General features: G+C 41.5%; 1 protein-coding gene across 2 annotated transcripts in view; it reads right to left on the reverse strand.

Annotated features, from left to right (window-relative positions):
* Positions 1-22624, reverse strand: part of rapgef5a (Rap guanine nucleotide exchange factor (GEF) 5a) — a 190092-nt gene that overhangs the window by 14345 nt on the left and 153123 nt on the right. For both annotated transcript variants that reach the window (XM_078238589.1, XM_078238599.1), the window contains 8 exons: positions 20190-20220; positions 12703-12775; positions 11312-11461; positions 11002-11099; positions 10306-10428; positions 7538-7707; positions 4112-4202; positions 1035-1085 (listed from right to left, as the gene is read on the reverse strand). In XM_078238589.1, coding sequence (XP_078094715.1) covers positions 1035-1085; positions 4112-4202; positions 7538-7707; positions 10306-10428; positions 11002-11099; positions 11312-11461; positions 12703-12775; positions 20190-20220 — 787 coding nt within the window. The remainder of the gene's footprint in view (positions 1-1034; positions 1086-4111; positions 4203-7537; positions 7708-10305; positions 10429-11001; positions 11100-11311; positions 11462-12702; positions 12776-20189; positions 20221-22624) is intronic.

Here is a 22624-nt window from a genome sequence, read left to right on the forward strand (position 1 = left end):
CACAGCCAAGATAATAGCAAAATAATGCAGGTGCTGGAATCTGAAACAAAAACAGAAAATGCTGGAAAACCTCAGCAGGTCTGACTGCACCTGTGGGAAGAGAATAGAGGCAATGTTTCAAGTCTAGATGACCCTTCGTCACAACAGCTCTGACGAAAGGTCATCTAGACTCGAAAAGTTAGCTCTATTCTCTCCCCACAGATGCTGTCAGACCTGCTGAGATTTTCTAGCATTTTCTGTTTTTATTTTACAGCCAATGATGTGCTTTTAAACTATAGTTATTGTTGTAATGTAGGAAACACAGCAGCCAATTTGCACAAGTAAGGTCCCACAAAAAGAAATGAAATAATTGACCATATCATCGGTTGGATGGAGGACAGATAATGGCTCGGCCACTGGGAGAACTGCCCCACTTTTCCTCACATACTGCCGTAGAATCATAGAACCCTACAATGCAGAAAGAAGCCATTTGGCCCATCGAGTCTGCACCGACCACAATCCCACCCAGGCCCTACCCCCATATCCCTACATATTTACCCACTAATCCCTCTAACCTACGCATCTCAGGATACTAAGGGGCAATTTTTAGCATGGCCAATCGACCTAACCCGCACATCTTTGGACGCAAAGAATCCTTTGCGTCTAACTGAGACTGTAATCAGCACCTAAGTTTCATTTGAAAGATGGTAACTCCAACACTGCATCACCCTCTCAGTACCGAACTGAAGTGTCAGCAGATTATATGCTCATATCTCTGAAGTGCATTTTGTGTCTTATGACCTTCTACCACAGAGATGAATGTATCACCAAGTCAAACAGGACTTATATTTCCGCCATGGAGCTACACCCATCAATGCATATTAGGAATTTGAGCATGGAGGATAGAAAACCCTGAATGATTTACCTTCCATTCATTTTCTTGGCATCTGAAATCCCAACATGTGAAACTTTACATTGGAAATGTAAATTCATGAAATGACCCCGAAAGTGGTGTCCTGAATATTGTAAATATTACCAAGTGTACTGGCACTTACTGTTAAATGCTCAAGTTCAGAGAAGAGCTTCTTAAATTTCCCAGGCACCTTCTAAGGAAGAAACAAAGCAATGTGAATATGAATACTCTTTCGATAATATCTCATAAGTGCATTGTCTATATAAATAACAAGCAGTTGTTCTCCCCCAGGAATACTTTCCAAATGGTGAATAGGTAAAATCAGAAGAGGTTCAAAAAGACCTGGAAGTTCATGTATAAAAATTATTCAAGTGCCAATAGCAGATACAGAAGTAATCAAAAAGACTAATGGAATGCTGGCCTTAATGTTGCAAAACTAGAATACAAAGATTTAGAAGTCATGCGTCAGCTATACAAAGATCTGGTTAGACCACACCTGGAGTACAGTGAGACGTTCTGTGCTCCACAGCTTCGGGAGGGTGTCTGTCCCTTGGAAGGAATGCAGCACAGATTTACTCGAATGAGACTTGCAGGGCCTGACTTTTGTTTCCAATTGGAGGTGGGAATCAGTGTCTTTTTGGAGGAGAACCAATTTTTCTCTGTCTTCCCAACCCTGCACTATTTTTGTGTGGCCTTTGCACAGGTCAGGAAGGCCTAGTGTGAAAAATGTAAATGCATCTCTTCTGAGCTCAGGGTCGCCATTGTGAGGACCACAGGAAAAATTGCATTTCCTCTGGCACACTTTTATATGGTGGTGTGAGGTTTTGGAAGTCCTAAAAACATGTTTCCTTAGAGAGGTGATGACCGCTGGAGGAAGCCCGCTGCGGAGTCAGAAATATTCTGACGATTAAGCATAAAATGCTTTGACATCTTTAATTATCACTGATAGATGCTGTATTGTAATATAAATGCATTTCTGATGGAATGATTCATCATAGGGACCTGTCCTGCAAGGTAAGTTGACTCTTATGTTGACCAGTATTGTGTAATTGTTGTCATACATTGCAGTAATGTTCCAATTGTCAAAAGTACCATGATGCATTAAAAATGTAAAAAAACCCAAAATGTTCTATCAACCGCTGCTGAGAAGTTTTGTGCTGTAATTTAAATTGGCTGACAACACCGCTATTAAAAAACTTTTGAAAGTCGAAACAAATCTCTGCATCTACTCCCCTCCATTGATTGAAAGGTACTTTGCTTAGAAATGGAAATGGGACACTATTCTGTTCGGTCAATTTCAGGAAATGTAACTGGAAGTTTTTGTTATGACAGCTGCAGCCATTATGAATGCTTGGCTGGGTTTCAAAATCTGTCAATGGCTTCAGCTCAGAAGGTGATCTAATGATTCAAGAGTGATTGATAATTTTAAGAAGTTGCAATAACAAATATGCCTTTGATGTGGTTTCTTGTTTGTTTACAAACCTAATAGGCACTTAAAGCATTACAATTTATTTTACAATGGAATAGTTGATTTTTCTTTTCAGTATCAATTATAATGTGTTTAAATTCAGGGTTTTATTAGAGCGTTAAAGGTTTTTCCCCAATGATTTAAAAATAATTCCCATTGTTATTGCATGGCTCATGAGAACAGTACATAGTGGATGTAACTTTGGAATATTCATGAGGGCTTGGAGATGCCATGGAGTATCTGAGAGGGCATAGGGTGGCATGGGAGTGGGTAGGGTTAAGTGGGCATGGGGTTACCATAGGTTGTCTGAGGAGGAATGGGGCACTTTAAACAATGTTGGGAACCAGTTTCTGTGTTAGTAAACCAGAATGGACCTACTAACTGGTCCACCTCCACATTGACACTCTTCATGCACTTCATTGTGGCTTGCAAAATACACTGTGAACCCAACCATGTGCAAAGTCAAAAATCCCCAGCAAAGTCACAAGTAGGTCAGGTGTACATTTCGGAAGATGCAGTTTTGCACAGGTTAGGTTTTCCCAAGCTCACATAAAACACATTTCCCTGGACTGCAATTGTTAAATTATGGGGAGAGGTTATATGAACTGAAATTTAGAAGGTTAAGGGTGATCGGATTGAAGGCTCCATGATATTAAAGGGAATACGTAGGGTAAAGTGGAAGAAGATATTTTCTCTTTTTAGGGAGTCTAGAAGTCTAAAAATTAGAGCTCGGCCTGTTAGGAGTGAAATTAGGGAACGCATATAAAGGGAGGTAGAAGCTGGGTACTCTCTTTCCACAAATGGCAGTTGATGCTGCATAAATTATAAATTCAAAATCTAAAACTGACAGTGAAATATAGGGCAAAGGTGAATATATGGAGTTGAGGTACAAATCAGACATGGTCTCATTATAGAATCATAGAATGATATGATGGCCATGATGTATATCGAACAGGGAGGTTCTGGGTGAACGTGGTAACAAGTCTGTAATTTGGAAAGCCCAGGTAGTTTCTGCCAATATTAGTGACAGGATCACATTCACGTTTTACCTCAACAGAACTTTGGAAGTGTGATTTCAACTGATATTGAAGCGTACGACCTTGCCAAGACTGGTCATAGGCACACCTCTTGACTCAGCACCCGAAGAATGTAAGCAGGCATTTGTGCAGTGTGATAGGCTGCATTCCCTGATTTTAAATGTTAACGAGTGGGGAAGGCATCGGTTTAACATCAAAGCTGAAACCGGAACTGTGAAATTGAAATCGAATTGTGATTCTTCCTCAAGTCTCCAAAAGACTTTTCCCTAAATCATCCTGACATCACGTCAAACTTATTTTTATGTAAAAAAGGCAGGTTAAATCGCTAAGGTATAAAAGTTATCCAAAGAATAGCGAATTGATTACATGGAAGTAATGAAACTTTTAGTGTTTGGACAGCAAGCAGAAGTCCAAAAGTGATTGAAAATTTGGACAGAGCATCTTGCGCTTCCATCAGTTAAAGGCATACAATTAATTTGAGTAACTGATTGCTGTCTGTCCGTGCCCCTCCAAAGCTTTCTGCCATAAAGCAGTAGGTCAGGTATAATTGTGCCCCCTTACAACCGTTAATAAGGTTGGATACTGACACCACTCTGTGACTCACCCTAATTTCCCATAATGTTACATTGATTTCGATTTTCTTATGTTTGCACAACAAGATCTCACATTCCTGATGACAATAGTTTAAGTATTTTAATTCAATTCTCTCCTTACCTCCCATGTCTGAGAGAGACGGCAGATGGCAGCACTGTTAAGACCCATGATAATGGCAAAGAAAGAGTTAAGGTTCCTCAATGCTCTGCAGCTGGGAATTAGAAGAGGTTTCAATTTAAACTGTAGCAGAATTAAAAAGTTCATATCATGCACAAAAACCGATATATACTGCAAACCGCTCACAGAATAAGGATGTGTGGTCTGCTATCCATTATCTTACCGTCACACACAACTGGCATGTTAAAATTAGTGCAGACTTTTTTTCCTATCTTAACTTTCTCTCTCTCACCCATTACAATAGGTTCCTCAAGTGGCAAGAGTAAAAAATGTTGTTTTTTGTTCCTGTATGGTGGTTGATTTTTTGAAATGGGGTATAAAATAGTGCCTGGGCTATTCTCAATTCTCTTCATAAGCTCACTGTTCAATTTTGTTTCTATGTCACACACAAAGCATCAGGTCATACACTGATCTGGAGTTACCTCAGAATTACGTTTCAGTACATAATAGTCACATCTTTATTTGTACACATATCACCATCTTGATATAACACAGGCTGCTCCCATGAGATGTTATTATAATAGAATCAAAGAATTCCCTGCAGTGCAGAAGGATGCTATTCAGCCCATCAAGTCTGCACCGACTCTCCAACAGAGCATCTTACCCAAGCCCTATCCCTGTAACACCACATATTTATCCCATGAATCCACCTAACCTACACATCTTTGGACACTCAGGGCAATTCAGCATGGCCAATCCACCTTACCTACATGCCTTTGGACACTCAGGGGCAATTTAGCATGGCCAATCCACCTAACCTGCATATCTTTGGACTAATGGAAGAAACCGGAGCACCCAACCCAGAGAAAACCCACGCAGACACAGGGAGAACGTGCAAACTCCACACAGAAAATACCGAGGCTGGAATTGAACCCGGGTCCTTGACACTGTGAGGCAGCAGTGTTAACCACTGTGTCACCATGCCATCCACTAACAAAGTATTGTAAATTACAAAGTCTATGTAAATAGACAAAATGTGCTAATTGTAGCAACATAATGTGAGTAAAAGTTTCAGTTCGTAACAAAAAAACTAAAACTGTTAAATCTACTAGTGTTTGGTGCATTACAAAAAAGCTGTTAGTTGCATGTGAAAGTTAAATGTAATATAACACCTGGTAATGCACCCCTTAAATTTTTTGGAGCGCACAGGCAATTGGTTTAAGCGTATATAAAACTTGTGTATGGTTTGCACAGCCAGACAACTGTGCAGCTTAAAGGGAACATTGCTACCTGGCATCAATAATAAAGACCATAAGTAGACTCACATACAGAAACCAGCTAGTTATAGATTGCTGAGGACCGTCTTCCTCAGACTAATTCTGCTCAGTTTAAATCAGACCAGCTGGAAAATTGTGTAGGGTGTAAAACAGGTTTTGCTAAACATGCAATTTAGCATGGCCAATCCACCTAACCTGCACATCTTTGGACTGTGGGAAGAAACCGGAGCACCGGGAGGAAACCCACAGTGAGAAAGTACAAACTCCACACAGACAGTTACCCAAGGCCGGAATTGAACCCAGGTCCCTGGTGCGAACCACTGTGCCACTGCGTCATTCTATGCTGAATATTGAAGACGGCTTTCTGCTGGATTTATCTCAGAGAGTATTGGATGGTGTTTGGGAAAAGGGGTGTTTCTCAGAGTTCAGGAAACATAGGTAGTTAGGACCAAGGGTTAACTTCATGAGATACTGCGGGTGAACAGCTATTAGTGTAGCTAAGTGCACTGTTGTAGTGTACTATAAAGTCTTTCCTGCTGTATATTTTCTTTTAAGTTAATTAATTAATTAAATTAATTAATTATTCTTAATTAATTAATCACAAAACGATTGGACTGTTCCTCCCCGGTTTGCATATCTTTTCTCACAGTATACCAAATTGAAAATATACACCACTAACAATCGGTATTCCAAGTTACCTTTCTGGCTTTGGGATACCCTCGCATGCAACATCAGGGGGGTTTGTAACAGTACAACATCAGAAGCCAAATATTTTTACGACTGCACCATCAAAATTAATCAACATTTAATCCCTTGGATCTCCATGGTACCTTTCCCTTTGCACCTTTGTGAATATGGTTCTAATATATTGGATCTCAACAACATTTTTCTTCAGCAGATTTTGATATTCTGTAAGTGGGCAATTCGATTAGAAAGAAACAAGCCTTTTGTTTTTTTTAAACAGAATTCTCAGAGTAAATGAGAAAAAAACTGTGGAAGTAAGCAATAAATTAATTCCCCTCTTGGGTGGTAATTCACACCAGTGAAATATAAAACAATAATCTGTCCATGTAATGAATTATCACTTGAGGAGTTAGTATAATGTTCCAGTAATAAATCAAACACCCCCTTAGCATCCCAGGACTCATTTCCATTCATGGTATAAGCAAAATTGTTCTCTGGTGACCATGAGTTTCAAATGTTCTTTCACTTGTGTTAAAGACTCCATTATAACTCTCTCAGAATGCTCCTCCAAGGGCTAATGAACAAGCTGCAGAAAGGGCCTCATCATCAGTATAGCTCTCAAGGCTCAAAGTATTCAGAGGAACATTCACTAAATTTACTGCACTCCTGTTTTCTGCATTTTTCTGTTTAGTTCATGGGTGCTGGCGATGTCATTGGTGAGGCTGGCTTGTTAGAGTGGCTATCCCAACAGAAGACAGGATCTGAATTTGCATTGTAGATGTTATTAATAAACATAACAGCCTCCAGCAACTATCAGTTCAGCTGCATGCATGTTAGTTACATTTGCTTGTGCTACACGGCTCAATAAGTCTCTTGAGACAGATATCCTATTTAGAACAGCACTGCTTCTTTGTATGCAAATAGAAAGATAATTATGTTACAGTTCATTATTTTTCAGCTGTATTTTTAAAATAATGCTTCTGGATGGCTCCATCATTATTGCAAAAGGTGTCATGAATCTTCATAAGTTTCTCCACTATTAAGAAAATCATAATTTAAAAAATTATTTCAGAGGATGTGGGTGTCGCTGGCTAGGTCAGCATTTATTACTCATCCCTAATTACCCTTGCAAAGGTGGTAGTGAGCTGCCTTCTTGAACCGCTGCACTCCATGTGATGTAGGGAGGGAGTTCCAGAACTTTGACCCAGTGACAGTGAAGGAACAACATTTTGCAAACACAACTATGCAAATTTTATCAATGCGTGGTTAGGTACTTTGTGTGTGGTGTAATGAAAATGGTGAAAAGTTCTTGCTCCCTAGCCAAAGAAAAGCTTTGCCAAACACAGACCTCAAGGACAGTGTCCCTTTGAGTGCTGCAGATGTGTCCTGGAAACACTGTGACCTTGGGATTGCTATTGCTTTTCAATCCCTCCATGATCTATTTGTACAAAGTGTCATTTTCACTTACTGAGCAGCAACCTTGATGAATTTTTTGACAAGCTGCACCCGTTTGGACAGCTGGCTGCAGAGGAGGATTTCAGTAGCAACCCACAGTTGAACCTCATTGCACCGTTGAAGCAGAAAGTCAAGGTTGGCGGTGGTGTTCCCTCTGCGGAATGTGTAATAAATCAGTTCCTGCTGTGAAGGAAACACAAACAAAGGAAGTCTGTGCATGTCCTCATGTTAACAATGTATGTACCGATGAGAAGTATCTGCTATTTAATGTAAGAAATCAACAGAGGCGAGAGGTATCTGCATGTTCATTCTCCTTTAACCCAGATCATAGAATCTCCACAGTGCAAGAGGCCATTTGGCCCATTGAGTTTTCACCAACTCTTAAGCAGGCCCTATCCCCGTAACCACACCTATTTTACCTGGCTAATCCCCCTAACCTATATATATCTTGGGACACTAAGGGGCAATTCAGCATGGCCAACTCACCTAATCTTTGTTACACATTTTGCCACTCCCCCTGCCACCCACATCGATCACCACCTCAAACACTCTTGTGAACCCTTCTCGATCCCAACAGCACTACCCTCCCACATGTTACAAGTGAATCATGCTCATCGATTGAGCGGAAGTGTGCCACAAAGCGATGATCCAATCTACATTCAGTCTCCCAAGTGTAGAGGAGACTGCATTGTGAGCAGTGAATATATTAGGCTAAACTGAAAGCTGTACAAGTAAATCACTGCTTCACCTGGAAGGAGTGTTTCAGGCCTAGGACTGTGAGGAGGTAAAGAGGCAGGCATTACCTCTGAAAGCTTCTGAAGATACTTCGGGAAGGGGGTGAGGTGTTGGAGGCGTTAGAGGATTGGACCACTACGTCGCAGAAGGAATAATTCTTTCAGAATGCTGATGGGAGGGGAATACTTGTTTGTTGGTGAAATCATGCTGGGGGTCGTGTAAATGGTGAGGATAATTATTCGAATGCAGAGGTTGATGAGTAGAAAGTGAGGACAAGGGAAGACTATTGTGCTAATATAAAGGCAACACACTGCAGATGCTGGAATCTGAAACAAAAACAGAAACTGCTGGAAAATCTCTGGGGTCTGACAGCATCTGTGGAGAGAGTATAGAGTCAATGTTTTGAGTCAGAATGACCCTTCATCAGAACTGTTTGACATTTTTCTAGGAAGGAGAGGAAAGGGTGAGGGATAGAAGTGCGGCAATGCGTTGGGCACGTTTGAGGGCTCTGTCAACCACAGTGGGCAGGGGGAATCCTTGATTCAGGTAAAAGGAAGACATGTCAGAAATGCAAGGTGGGAGGTAGCATTATCAGAATAGAAGCAAGGGAGACAGAGAAACAGACGGAATGGAATAGAGTCCTTGCAGGAAGCAAGGTGTGAGGAGATGTGGTCGAGGGTAGTTGTGGGAGTTGGTGGGCTTGTAGCGAATGTTAGTAGACAGTCTATCCCCAGAAATGAAGACAAGATGTCAAGGAAGGAAAGTGTTGGAGATGGACCATGTGAAGGTGAGAGGAGGGTGGAAATTGGAAGCAAAATTGTTTATTTTTTCCAGTTTTGCAAGCTAGCATAAAGTGGCACCCATACAATCATCAATGAGTTGGAGAGAGAGTTGTGGAAGGAGATCTGAGTTGCACTGGAATAAGCAATGTTCCACATACACCACAAAAAAAACTGGCATAACTAGAGCCCATGTGGATGCCCATAGCCACACCTTTCACTTGTGACAAGTGAGACAGGGTTAAAGGAGAAATTGTTCAATGAGAGAGCAAGCTTAGTCACGCGGAGGAGGGTAGTGGTAGATCGGGACTGTTCAGGAGAGCCGTCAGATGGTTCTGGTGGGGGAATAGAGGTGTGAAGGGATTGGCCATCCATCGTGAAAAAGGAGGTGGTTATGGCCAGGGTAATGGAACTTGTTGGAATGACACTGGATGCCAGAAGAATCAAAAATGTAGATGGGAAGAGACCGGATTTATTCTGAACCTGGTTCAGCCAGATCAAGCTGCCCTATTTCAAACTCACACCTGAACATCCACTCTCCTCAACAATCAAGTGACAGTACTTTTCTATTAATTTGAATGACAATTCCAATAATGACAATTTGGATTTAAATACTGCCTTTAAAGTAGAAAAATAAGGCAAGGGAGGAGTTGCTACAGGGATTGACAAAAGGGTTTGAAAGGAGAGAGAAGTGGAGATGTCCAAGGATTTTGGGTGGGAGGGAAGGGTGTGGAGGTGTGTGTGGGGGCAGAGGAATAGAACATGGGGTCCAGATGGCTGAAGACATGGAAATGTTTGCAGAAAATACTGGAATCAGACGGAGGTGCGGGGGCTGGGGAGTTTGTATGCCAAACAAAGGTTTCTGCAAGGACATATCCAATGGCTCTGCATTTTATTCAAATGCAGAATAGTTTTGAATAGTCGTCTGACAGAATTAGCTTTAGTTAAATATTGCATGATTAGAAGTAATGCAGTACACATTGATTTATATCAGCCAGCAAATGAAAATGTGTGTTTAGGCAAACTGCTTACTCTGTCACTAGTGCAGTGTTTGCTCAGTACAACTAGTGGTCTAAAGGGAACAAACAGCGTAGTGCTTCCTTCAGGCACCTGTGCATTGGATGTACTTACTTCAGAAGTTGTTTGGATGTTCAACTGTTACTCAAAATGCTCACTTAGCAACAGTGAAGTTTCTGAACAGAACAAATAAAAGCTTTGACGTGTGCCAATAAGTTACTCTGTAACATGTTTAATGTATAACACTTACTTCACAGATACAGTTAAACAAATCCCAATCAAAATTGGTTAATTTGTTGGCCAATTGCCAGGTGTTCATTCCAAGCATTTGGATAGTTCGCTGTGGTATTTCATCAATTTCTGTGGTAAGAGTCTGGAACAGAAACAGGAATATCAAATCAAAACTGCATGTGTGTCCTCTCCTGGATAAGCTATGAATACCTACGGCCCTGGAGTGAAGCTGCAGAATAATCAATGGAAAAATTGATGCATTTGTCTGAAATTTCACTCTCTGCTGTCGTAGATGAAGCGTTAACCCATTTAAAATGGGGGACTCGCATCCCACTGAAGTATCAAGGAATGGAATTTCAAATTAATCTTGCTGGTATTATAATGCTGATGTGATGCCATACTGGTATAAGCAGCACAAGGAGAGGGCTGGATAAACCTGGCAAAAATAATATCAATTTCGAGATGGAATGAAATAGGTGTATACATCTGTTATCTTTAGAAATTGGACATGATTTAGTGTCCAGTATTCTTCCTGCTCGTCCTTGATTGTGTAAGGCAGTCCAGTGCTCAGGCTATCTTTGGCTTCCAGTACAGCCACATTAACCTCTGTTATTGCATAAGTTATCATCATACAGCAGAGATCAGAGAGCAGACAGAGAAATCAGAAATATTGGGGCATGGTTTACTGCGCAAAAGTCAGAAAATTGTTTCTTACCAAGGAATCAGTGGGATCTTTTTTACAAACAAAGAGACGAGTGGTGGGATCCAGAGATTTAAAAACGGATGTGTCATCAGGGCGAAGAATTTGCCTTTCTAGAAACAGGAAAATAAAACTTGAATTAGAAATTGGGCAAAATGACCATTTCAAGTCCTACAAATGTCAAAAACAGCAATGGGTAAAATCACGCTTAACCCTGCATTGAAACAATCAATAGTTTCTAAAATTAGGAACCTAAACTTAATTAGTAATTGAAGCATCATTTTGTGTTAAAAACTTCAGTTTGAAACGGGAAGAGGAAACTCACCCTCAGTGGAAGTGACTATTGTAAGCATTAAGTCCTCTTCACATTGCTGGAGCTTTTCAGCCACAATGTGGAGAACCTGCTGTGCTGACGTTGATACTTTGGTTCGAAAGCTGACATATGAATGGTCTGCCACATAGACACGGCGGAAAACTGCAGGGAAAATGAAAACAAATGCTTCAGAATTATTTAATTCCCAACATTCAGGATTATATATGCAAAGCCTGCAGACAATAAGAGAACATGGAATATGTTTCAGAAAGTGATAAACTTTACTATTTTCTGAGCGGTATCAAGTTACAGCTATTAGTACTTTTCATATACAAACACTAATACGATACTAGAAAATGGAAATTAAATTTTCAGAACTATACCTTTCTGTAAGTTTCCATTCTTTTTGATGAGTGTGGACAAAGGTCATAGTGAGCCAATGGTACATCTTACCTCTGACTATTCTAAGGATGGGATAGGTATGAAGGGCCATGGGGGTGGGAAGAGGGACCTGGGGGTTATGATCGATCATGGGGAATTGGTGGGCATCATAACACTGACAGAGCGGCTTTAATTAAAAAATTGGAATTCGTGAAGGTTCTGCTATTTTTAAAGGTCTGTCTTTCAGGTTTGAAACTCTTCCTCTGGCTGCTCAGGCAGAGACAACAAGAAACTCATTTTAGAGCAACGAGGCCTCCTCCCCCTATACCCGCTAACCCCAGGCCCTGGTGTTTGGCACTGTCTGCACTCCCCTCTCACTGGGACCCTAATGCTGGGTATATGAGGCTGCGGTGTGAGGGCTGGATGGATATTGATTTTATTCTATTTTCACCCAGCTCGCTTCCAATCCAGCGGCCTCAAAACTGTTTCCGGGGATTGTGGGGGTGGGGGGGCGCATAAAGTTGATAAAGTTTATTTATTTATTAGTCACAAGTAGGCTTACATTAAAACTGCAAATGAAGGAACTGAAAATCCCCTATTCGCCACACTCCGGCCTGTTTGGGTTCACTGAGGGAGAATTTAGCATGGCCAATGCACCTAACCAGCACGTCTTTCAGACTGTGGGAAGAAACCGGAGCACCCGGAGGAAACACACGCTGGCACAGGCAGAACGTGCAAACTCAAAGCTTGTCCTCCACCAGATTGAAAATCTGAGTTTCCAGGGTATTTCTTCAGGAGTCAGGTTCATGGAGCCGGGAATACGCCAACTCTGTGCACCCAACTCAAGAGCAAAAACATTCAGGCCTTTGCAACTGGTAAAACTTCCCAGTGGGCCCACCCGCCAAGGGGATCATGGCTGGGGGGACACGGACCATGCAAAGGTACCCAAACAGGCTGGAGTGTGGCGAATAGGGCATTTTCAGTTGCTTCATTTGTCCTCAGACATCTCCTTCCAAACCAACCTTCTCCAGCTTCAAATTCTTTAGGTTGTAACCATTTCTCCCTGCAACTGAGTTGATAGAAAATTGTTGTGTTCTGTAAGTAAATAAAGGTGGAGTGTAAGGACAGAGAAGTGATGCCATTGATTTCAAGATACAATTATTCAGATTAACATTTTTGCAGTAAGCAGTTTTACACATCTGTTACGAAAAGATTTTTCTTTCAACTTTGGCGTGTATGCACATATTGTAGGATTTTATTCATTGTTATCTTATAGATGCATAATAAAGCGCACTGGCAAGGTTGTAAGTGATAGGCCAGCATTACTCTTGAGGAAATGGAACAACCAGAAAACAAGAAAAAACATTGTTGCACTGTAATAAAACTGGTGCCACATTATATGAAAACAATCTTTCTTACATTTACCAATTTAAATGTCAAAACTAAACACCAAAGTTAGTTTATTGTAATACATTGTACATGCTTGTAATTGCAAGACGTGAATTTAATTTCACAGGCCTTAATGAGATATATATCATTTCCCAGAGAGCAACTGAGCAGGATTGTGGCAGTGTGGGTGGAATGGTCAGTCACTGGCTGGCTCTGGCTATGATCCAGTGAAAGTTTGGGGATAAGGAAAGCCAAGTCTTCCTCATGAAGCCAGAGGTGTAAAATTAATTGAAGATTTCTCAGAGAAATAAATGGGGGGATTCATCGTTGAACCCAGAATTCAGCCAGAAATCGGGATTCACCTGATCCACTCCATCGGCCCCGATCAGGTTCCGACCCATAGCAACCCAACAGTTATGCAAACTTTCTAATTGTAATACAGCACTGACCCCCAGGCAATCTCCACCCAATCTCTCCCTCAATCAGGACAAAATGGTCACTGCCTTCAGAATAAAAAAATGGTCACTGCCTTCAGAATAAAAGCTCCAGGGACCTGGGTTCAATTCCCAGCTTGGGTCACTGTCTGTGTGGAGTTTGCACATTCTCCTCGTGTCTGCGTGGGTTTCCTCCGGGTGCTCCGGTTTCCTCCCACAGTCCAAAGATGTGCGGGTTAGGTTGATTGGCCATGCTAAAATTGCCCCTTAGTGTCCTGAGATGCGTAGGTTAGAGGGATTAGCGGGTAATATGTGTAGGGATATGGGAGTAGGGCCTGGGTGGGATTGTGGTCGGTGCAGACTTGATGAGCCGAATGGCCTGTTTCTGCACTGTAGGGTTTCTATGATTTCTATGATGAATGAGAAGTATTTTATAGATACTGTTTTCTATCCTGAAATGCTTACACAACATCAGATGAACCATTTCTCAATCCCAGTTCTACTTCCCAAATAAGTGAAGAATTAAATAATAGTCAATGATTTGCTTTTAGAGACTCCTCATATCAGCTGTTTACAAATGTTCCACTCTGAGAACCCAGAAGAGGTGAAGCATTTGAAATGGTAGGAAAAAAAATCCCTGTTGTCAGGGGTTGAAGTGGCTGATTAAAATAATGTTAAAATGAACAGTAAATTATGGTCAAGCAATTGTTAGATGCTCCCCGCAATTATGACAAGCAAAGTTTAAATAAGCCCTACCCCCCACACCCCAGCAAATTATATGGTCACAAAACACTCGGCTCTCATTCAGCGATGAATTCCCCCCATTTTCTTCTCTGAGAAATCTCCAATTAATTTTACAGCATAACAATTATTTTTTACCCTATCCTTTAGTCCAGAGATGTGCAGGTTCGATGGATTGGCCATGCTAATTTTCCCCTTAGTGTACAAAGATGTGTAAGTTAGATGGATTTGTCATGATAAATGTGCGGGGTTACAGGGACAGGGCGGGGAAAGAGGGTCTGGGTTAGATATTCTGTCAGGGAGTTGGTGCAGACTCCATTGGCCAAATGGCCTCTTCTGCATTGTAGGGATCCCGTGGCTCTATCTAAACTAACAATTTAAATACGGTTAACAAATCACAGAGGAGGCTCTCAACTGCCAAAAACAAACACAACTATTTGACAAAGGATGAGATTTATCCATTCTTAATCCAATTTTTAATGCTTCATTTCCTCTCCAAGGGGAGTCCATGAATTATTTTATTCAGAAAATACTTTTCGTTATAAATTCAGATCTACAGGTTGACTAAATATAATTTGCAGCTTCTTTCTCCCGGGCTAAATATTGGGAAACAATCCACACAAATGAGGTTGGGAAGGAATCAGATAAAACAAAAAAGGGGAGGAAACTTTGGTTGAACAGAAAATAACAAATCCGAGGCTCTCAGTTTCTCAAACACACAAACTCGTGGCTCTCCATCTGCTCCCACTCACAGTATATCCCAGCTGGTTCTGTGTAAATGTGTATTAAGGACTCCAACTACACCGGTGGTCACTTTGCTGGTGGCTTTGAAGTTTACATGGCCCCCGTATTCTACACCCCCCAGTTCTTTTCAGGGCTCAGAGAGGGATCTGTGCGGTATCTCGCAATCGCTTTTCAATAAGCCACACAGCTAGGTGGTGCTGCAGTAACACACATCACCCATAAATTTTCCTTCCTCTGTTCAAGGCACAAATAAATATATATCTATCAGCAAATTGAATGAAAATATCAAGGTAGAAGATTATTTTAATCTTTTTTAAACTAAACGTCTGCTCCTCCAAAAATGAAAGACAGGGAGCGGGATTCTATGGCCACCCTGTGGTGTTTTTCTCAAGGCGGGAGGTGGCGTGTTGTTGGCCGGTGGCGGGATCTTCTGGTCGCACCACGGGATTTCCCATTAACTCCACCCTACGTCGCTGGGAAATCCGCAGCTGGAGTGCGCTGTTGGCAGCACCAGAAGATCCTGCAGGTGTGAACAGCCAGAGAATTCCGGCCAAGGTCTGACTAATCCTGGGATGAAAAAATTAAGAGTTTCATTATTTTCTGTGCAGGTGTAAAGGTCGATTCAGAGTATGTTAATTGAACACTGGCAATTTCACTTCTCCTGCAGAAAAATGGGTCACTGTCTTGCCCAGTGAAGACATGTCCTATTCATAATTTTAAACCTAGACAGTGTTCCTGTGGAAGTTTCTGAAACTGCCTTTTATATTTTAAAATGGATAGTTCCAAGCTGGCTAAGATGGCTGCCAAAAGATCAGGTGACCATTGCAGCGTACTTCAATCTAGCGGCTGGAGTTTTCTGGCCGTTCACACCTTGCCGTCGTTGTGAGGACGGAGAATTTAGTGCTCAGCCAAATCTCTGTTCACTGCAGCAGGACCAGAAATATGAAGGCCGCCTTGACACTTCACGACACACAACAAAGCAGAGTTGTTGAGCAGAGACTGATAGCTGAGTTCCGCATACATGAGGATGGCCACAACCGGGATCTTGGGTTCATGTCACACTATCTGTAACCCCCACGACTTGCCTGGGCTTGCAAAATCTCACTAACTGTCCTGGCTGGAGACAACACATCTCTTTAACCTGTGCTTAACCCTCTCCCCACTCACATTGTCTGTACCTTTAAGACTTGATTACCTGTAAAGACTCGCATTCCAACCATTATTTTGTAAATTGAGTTTGTGTCTTTATATGCCCTGTTTGTGAACAGAACTCCCACTTACCTGATGAAGGGGCAGCGCTCCAAAAGCTAGTGGCTTGTGCTGCCAGATAAACCTGTTGGACTTTAACCTGGTGTTGTGAGACTTCTTACTGTGGAGAACTCATAACCCAGAGGTTCTGGCTCAGAGGCAGGGACGCTACCCAATGCGCCACAAAACCTCCTTTCATATGAGTATTAACAGTCTACAAATCTTCCCTTTTCCAATGTTTGATGACCAAGAATTGCATCATTTCCCTTCCTATTTGCATAAAAGCATAAGAAGAGGTAATTCAGTCCATTGTACTGTGCTAGCTCTTTGAAAGTGTTATCCCATTAGTCCCACTCCACACCCTTACCCCAAAACACTGGGACATTTACCTTTTCAAATATATCTGCAATTTCCCACTATATGAAGATCTATCCAAATGGATGTCATCTTCATGCAAACCGCCAGAACAGACATGAGATTCCTTTGTTGGTGGCATTGGCAATGCACTGCCAACTTGGAGAAGGAACAGCAGCAGATTTACTACATCTAAGAGCACAAACCAATTAGGTCAATGACATGAAGATGGAAAGCTAAACAGCACCACCAGCAACTAAATGGCCAAAAGGCATCTTATTTATAGTCAACACATGAATTACATAAGAGTGTACAGCCCAGGAACAGGGCAGTTGGCCCAATTGGTTTAAGCAGGTGTTTATGCTGCACACAAAATTCCACTTACCCATCTTCATCTAACCCTAACAGAATAATCTTCTAATACTTTCTCTCTTATATGTCTTATCTCCTTGGTCATCCCATTAAATGTACAGTGGGATGTTCTAGAATAATATAAATTATCGTAATATTAGTGTAAAACAACAATAACGAAAGAACTATGCTCCACCTCACTATCGTCAAACTAAAAGATCACAACACAACCCAAATTGTCTCTGTAGACGAGTGGTCACGTGGATGCTGGGGTAACGCCGGTATGAAAGGAGTCACGTGCTGGTAGCGTGGGAGTTCTCCCGGGGTGCGGGCAGACACACAGCATTTAAGAACTTCTCCATTATACCAATAAACTCATTGTTAATCCCTGGTTGCCAATCTTTGCAACCCAGCATTCCTACAAGTCTCTGTGACAATAATGGTCAGTGATCACTTCACCCAGATCTTGGGAGAGATTTTAACTCATTTACAATCAACTTAATTGCACAGAGTTAAAATGCGGTCCCAGTTCTCCACTCTGCAAACATCTGCTAAGGAAAAGCCGTGGTTTTGTTTATACCTACTTTTAATTATTTAAGTCTGTAAAATGTGCATCGAAGATTGCCATGTGATCTTCAGTGTACTCTAATGACTCACTGAAATATGCATACTGTGCAGTTAACAGTGTCACTAGGTTGTGCGACAATTACTGCACGCACTTGGATTAGCACTAACTAAAGCGCTGATGATCATTGAAACTGTATGCCAAAATAACCTTCGAAATAATAAGCTCCACACGTGAAAAGGTTACAGCAGGGCTGTGAAAATGAATCACGAACTTGCAGACAAGCAATCAACTGGCAAATTAACATCTAGGGACTAACCTGCAATTCACAGGAGCCAAGTTATATGAGAGAAGCATTAATTTGTTCACTGTGCTGAGCATTCTGAATTTCAGTAGACCTGAAATCAGCAGTTTGAAATTTCTGAAGTAATTAACTTTCAAAAACATCAGTTCAGTTAGGTTCTGTAGGTCCACATCAGTAGGAACAAACTGCTACCTGCACGGATTTCTCCATATAGATAATTATATTTGTTGGTTAATCCCTTGATTGACTATTTAAGGTATTGTTTGACAGTGAGTTCCTTGAGGCTGGATACTTGCTCTGATCTGATTCCTGATCCTCATTGGTCTGAATGCCTCTGCCTCCAGAATATGTTATTAAATGTCGGTACTCACTTGTAAATATACAATCACAGGTGCCGGAATTTTACCGCCTCACCCGCCCGAGGCTCACAAGATCCTGCCCACAGCCAATGGAGAATGCCATTCTGCGAGCCTCGCCCACCCGATTCCAGGGCAGGCGTGCCAGTAAAATTCCGGCCTCATTTGAATGTCTCTTTGTAGCGTGAACCAACTCCTTAATTCAATACTTTCCCAGTCTTCACTGTGCTGTCAAGTGTAATTATTTCAGAGTATTTAAAACTTTTGGTTACTTTAATTGGTAGCTTGACCTAAGTTAAGAGATCCAGAAACAAAATCCAGTACAATTTGTTCTCAATTGTGGTGCCACTTAACTGATGTTTGGACTTTGATTAAATTGATGAAACTTCACAGTGCCCTAATTTAGCAGCATTTATTCATATAACTATGAAACTCACGTTCACATCAAGTTGATACATGGCATGAATTTTAGGGCGCATTCACGCTATAACAGAAACACATGCAAACTTGCCTTATTCTCCTTTGTTCCAAGGTCAGGTTGAGGACTAACTCAGGATGTACTCTGCAAGATCTTAGCACTGGTACAAAGCATCCCAAAGCTAAATTGTAATTTAAAAGCAGCTTAAACTCTCAATGAAGCATCAACACCAAGCTTAGAACTGTGTGGTTTACTTCACTGGGTGGAACCTTTTACATCCCACATGCAAGCCGTGCTTCAAAGTCCCAAGATGAAGGTGAATTGAGCTGAGACCTGTGTTATACATGTCTGTTTTAGTCTGATGCTAGTTTGCCACAAGCTATTTGCGTGCAAGGCTTGCAGGAGCCAAGCAACTCCAAAATTGTCAGTAATCAGATATAGCTACGTCAGTGCTTTAATTTGTGTGAGGCTCCACCATGCTTGAAATGTCACTTATGGCATAAAGCCCACCCGGTATTTTTAGGAGCAAACAATTGTTAGCAGATTTTGATTGGTTGCAGGTAGTTCGCGCTCAGTAATGACCCTGATTTTGCAGTGAGTGGCAGAGTGCCACTTGTTGCTGATCTCTGAGAAAGCTGCCCACATAGATCCAGTGATCTCTGTGATGTGGACTTCTCTTCCAACAGCACTTGAAATCTGACACCAAGTCAAGGGGATTGTCCCAGGTATGCCGCGACTGTAACACCAATAAACAGCTAATCACATCAAAGCACATTATCTGTCACTTTCAATTTAATTGTTTCAATTTAGCTAGAAGCTAAAATGACAATGTAAACAAACTTTTTAACACCTTTTATTTAAAAAATGTGGATTTTTTATTGTGATGAAGAAATGTTATATTTACTAAATGTACAATCAGCCTTTCAGGGCCATTGGGGTGTTTAGTGAAACTTAGTAACACTTCATTCAACAAAGTGTAACCTTTTTAAGAGTTTATGCATTGAAATTAACAGTGTAAAAGTGATCGTTCTAATCAATTCATAGACTTCCCTTTAATTGCTCTCAGGGGTTGTGGGCTAGAAGGTGGAGGAGCCTCATCAGCAATTTCTGGGTTTCTAAGTTATTTTGAGCAGGTACAAACTCCACAAATTACTGTCAATTTCAGTAGCGTAATGACAGCAAATGCTAACAGTTTGTCTCTCATTACCGCCACAAATTTATCAATGAGCACACCGACTGCGACTAGGAAGGCCTGTAAGAGGAGATGCCGGCCAACAAATCAAACATAGTATCAACATGGAGTCAATATACTTAGAGATCACGAATGAAAAACGAAAGCAACATGCAATAGAGGTTTAACACTGATACTATTTTCAGCTAGATAAAAACAGTTGCTTTTAAATGTTAATTGAAAGAGATCCAGTTTGATGCCTTATTAGTGTATTCTAATTGGCTACAGCCTGGACCCAGTGGACATGTTAGACATGCATTCCATCCTGTACCACCATAATCACTATACAAGACCAACATTTGCTTTGGAATGGAACACTGCAACATTTTCATGTTATACACAGGAATGTCTTGAATTTATCATGAATATATTACCTTTTTTTGTGGTGAATATTCATCGATGGTGCTGAAACAAAAATAAATTAATTCAAACCAATTGCAATTTTGATTATATTTGGCGGGATTCTCCAGCTGTTCAAGCCCAGCGAGAACGGAGAATATGACGCTCAGCCAAACCTCCATTCACTGCAGCGGGACCAGAGAATCACATCTGCGAACGAGGTTGGAGAATCCAGCCCATTATCTTTTCCATGCCCTTTTTTCAATACGTTTGCATCAGGCCTCTTGAGTGCAAGCAAGTAACTTACTCCAAGCTTTCTGCCTCTCTGAAATAACCCACTAGGAAGTGTGTGAAAGTGGCTGAGATTAACTAACCCTCACTCCTGCACTGTGCATAATTGTCAATGATGTAATGTCTGGACTCTGTTGATCCCGGGCAGAATGGGTCAATATCGAAAGCCTATTTTACCATGAACACAGATTGCATCATCATTGCTACTAACTATCTGCTTTCTGCACAGATGATCAGCTTTGCAAGTCTGGCTCAGGTTGACAAAACAGCTGATATGAAGGTAACTGAACATCTCCCATAATGCATAGCACCTTGGCTTTGTGCAATTAAAGGAGTAAGCTGAAAGAAGCAAACAGCCTTTGTGGAGGAGGAGATGAGGAGGTGTCGATGGGGAGGTGGAGAGGGAAGAGAAACAAAACATCGGGGGACAAGCTGGACTTAAGGGAAATACAGACCCCAAGGGGAAAAAAAAGAATGGAGGCAAAGGGGGGAATTTTAATGCTACAAGCCTATGGGTTTACTGGCTTACAGATTGGGAGCCCCTTAAGTTCTTTGGGTAGCTGTCCTGCCACCCACTGCTTACCCCAACTCATCTCCAATTTTATTTAAGGTGGGCGAGACCCAGGACAGACCTCCCAATTCACAAACATTCACTCCCTCCACCACCAATGCACACTGGCAGCAGTGTGTACTCTCTGCAAGATGTACTGCAAGAACTCACCAAGGCTCCTTAGACAGCACCTTCCAAAGTCATGACCACTACCATCTAACAGGATTACGGCAGCAGACACATGTGAACACTACCACCTGGAAGCTCTCCCCCAAGCCATTCGCCATCATGAATTGGAACAATATCACCATTCCTTCACTGTCACTGGGTCAAAATCCTGGAATTAATTCCCTTTGAATGATGGTATGGGAAACCACGCCATCCAAAAGATTCTGCCCAAAGATATTGGTACAGGTTAAAGGAAACAGAGTTTTGATGTGTGAAGTGGATAGGATGAGGCAAGTATAGAAAATGGAAACCCAAAAGAGCATGGGAAATAAAATCAAAGACTCTGGAGCAATTCTCACAATTGGATTGGAAATACATGATCACTAGGAGAAACCAGAGAAGGTGAAATGTGAGACAATTTGGATAAAGGGAAATATATTAAAGAGAAGAGAGAACCAGGAATCAGTTCAAGAAAAATCTCCAAAAAAGGATATGACAAAGGTTAAATAAGGCTATGAAATGGAAGGTCAAAGATCATGGAATGCTCGGAATCACAAAAAAATTGGAATAAAATCCTTAAATGCGTTCCAAATTTAAGACACATTCACATTGTAAGGAGCAGCGAAACCCATGGAGCGGAGCAGTATTTTGAGTCTGGATTTTGGACTTCACTGTTAATCTTTCTTTCCATTATTCCATGCCAGGCGCTGCTGGAGCTCAGAAACCAGCGATTCTTCAGCTAAAAGGAAATGCCTGACTCTGCAGCATTGGAGATTCAAAATATGTTATTTTCCAATGCTCTAATAGTGATAAAGAGGCTCTGTTTTGTGTTATATTGGGGCATCAATGAGAATTTCAGCCTGGAATCTAATCGTGGCATCGTTTTCAATCATTCCCTTGTTGAGCGGACAATCGGTTTTTTCAGGCCCTCACATTTGGGCTGTTTGCTCTTGTAGCTGGAACTCAGCTGCTGTATATAATTGACATGCATGCATGAGATGCATCTGTGTCTGAAACACTGATCTCATTAACCGCCATTTAAATGAGTATAAAGCACATTACAAAGTGCCATCAGAGGCAGTCCAAGAGGTAACTGCAAACTATCTGCTGCCAAAACCACATGCCAGGGATCTCACCTTGTCATGTACTCACTTCTGACTTTCACATAATGCCAAAACTGAGTCAAACATGTGTAGGATTTGCAGTGCATGCTGGGAATTGTAGCCTGCTCTGCCATGTTTCATTCTTGCTATGTGGAACTACAATTCCCAAGGGTGTCTTGTTGGTATCATTATCAAAGAGGACAGAAGTCATTTGGAAGCAAGTTAGATGGTGGAGTTGGTGGCAAAGGTTAGAGGTTGGGGCAGTTTTTACTGTAGCAGGGCATCTCATGACATTTGCTGTTAGTTAGATTTGCCCCTGCATCCATCAACACAAAATATTTTGGCCCACAGCGTTTCT

This window comes from Mustelus asterias, chromosome 2, assembly GCF_964213995.1.
Source record: "Mustelus asterias chromosome 2, sMusAst1.hap1.1, whole genome shotgun sequence".
NCBI classification, from domain to species: domain Eukaryota; kingdom Metazoa; phylum Chordata; class Chondrichthyes; order Carcharhiniformes; family Triakidae; genus Mustelus; species Mustelus asterias.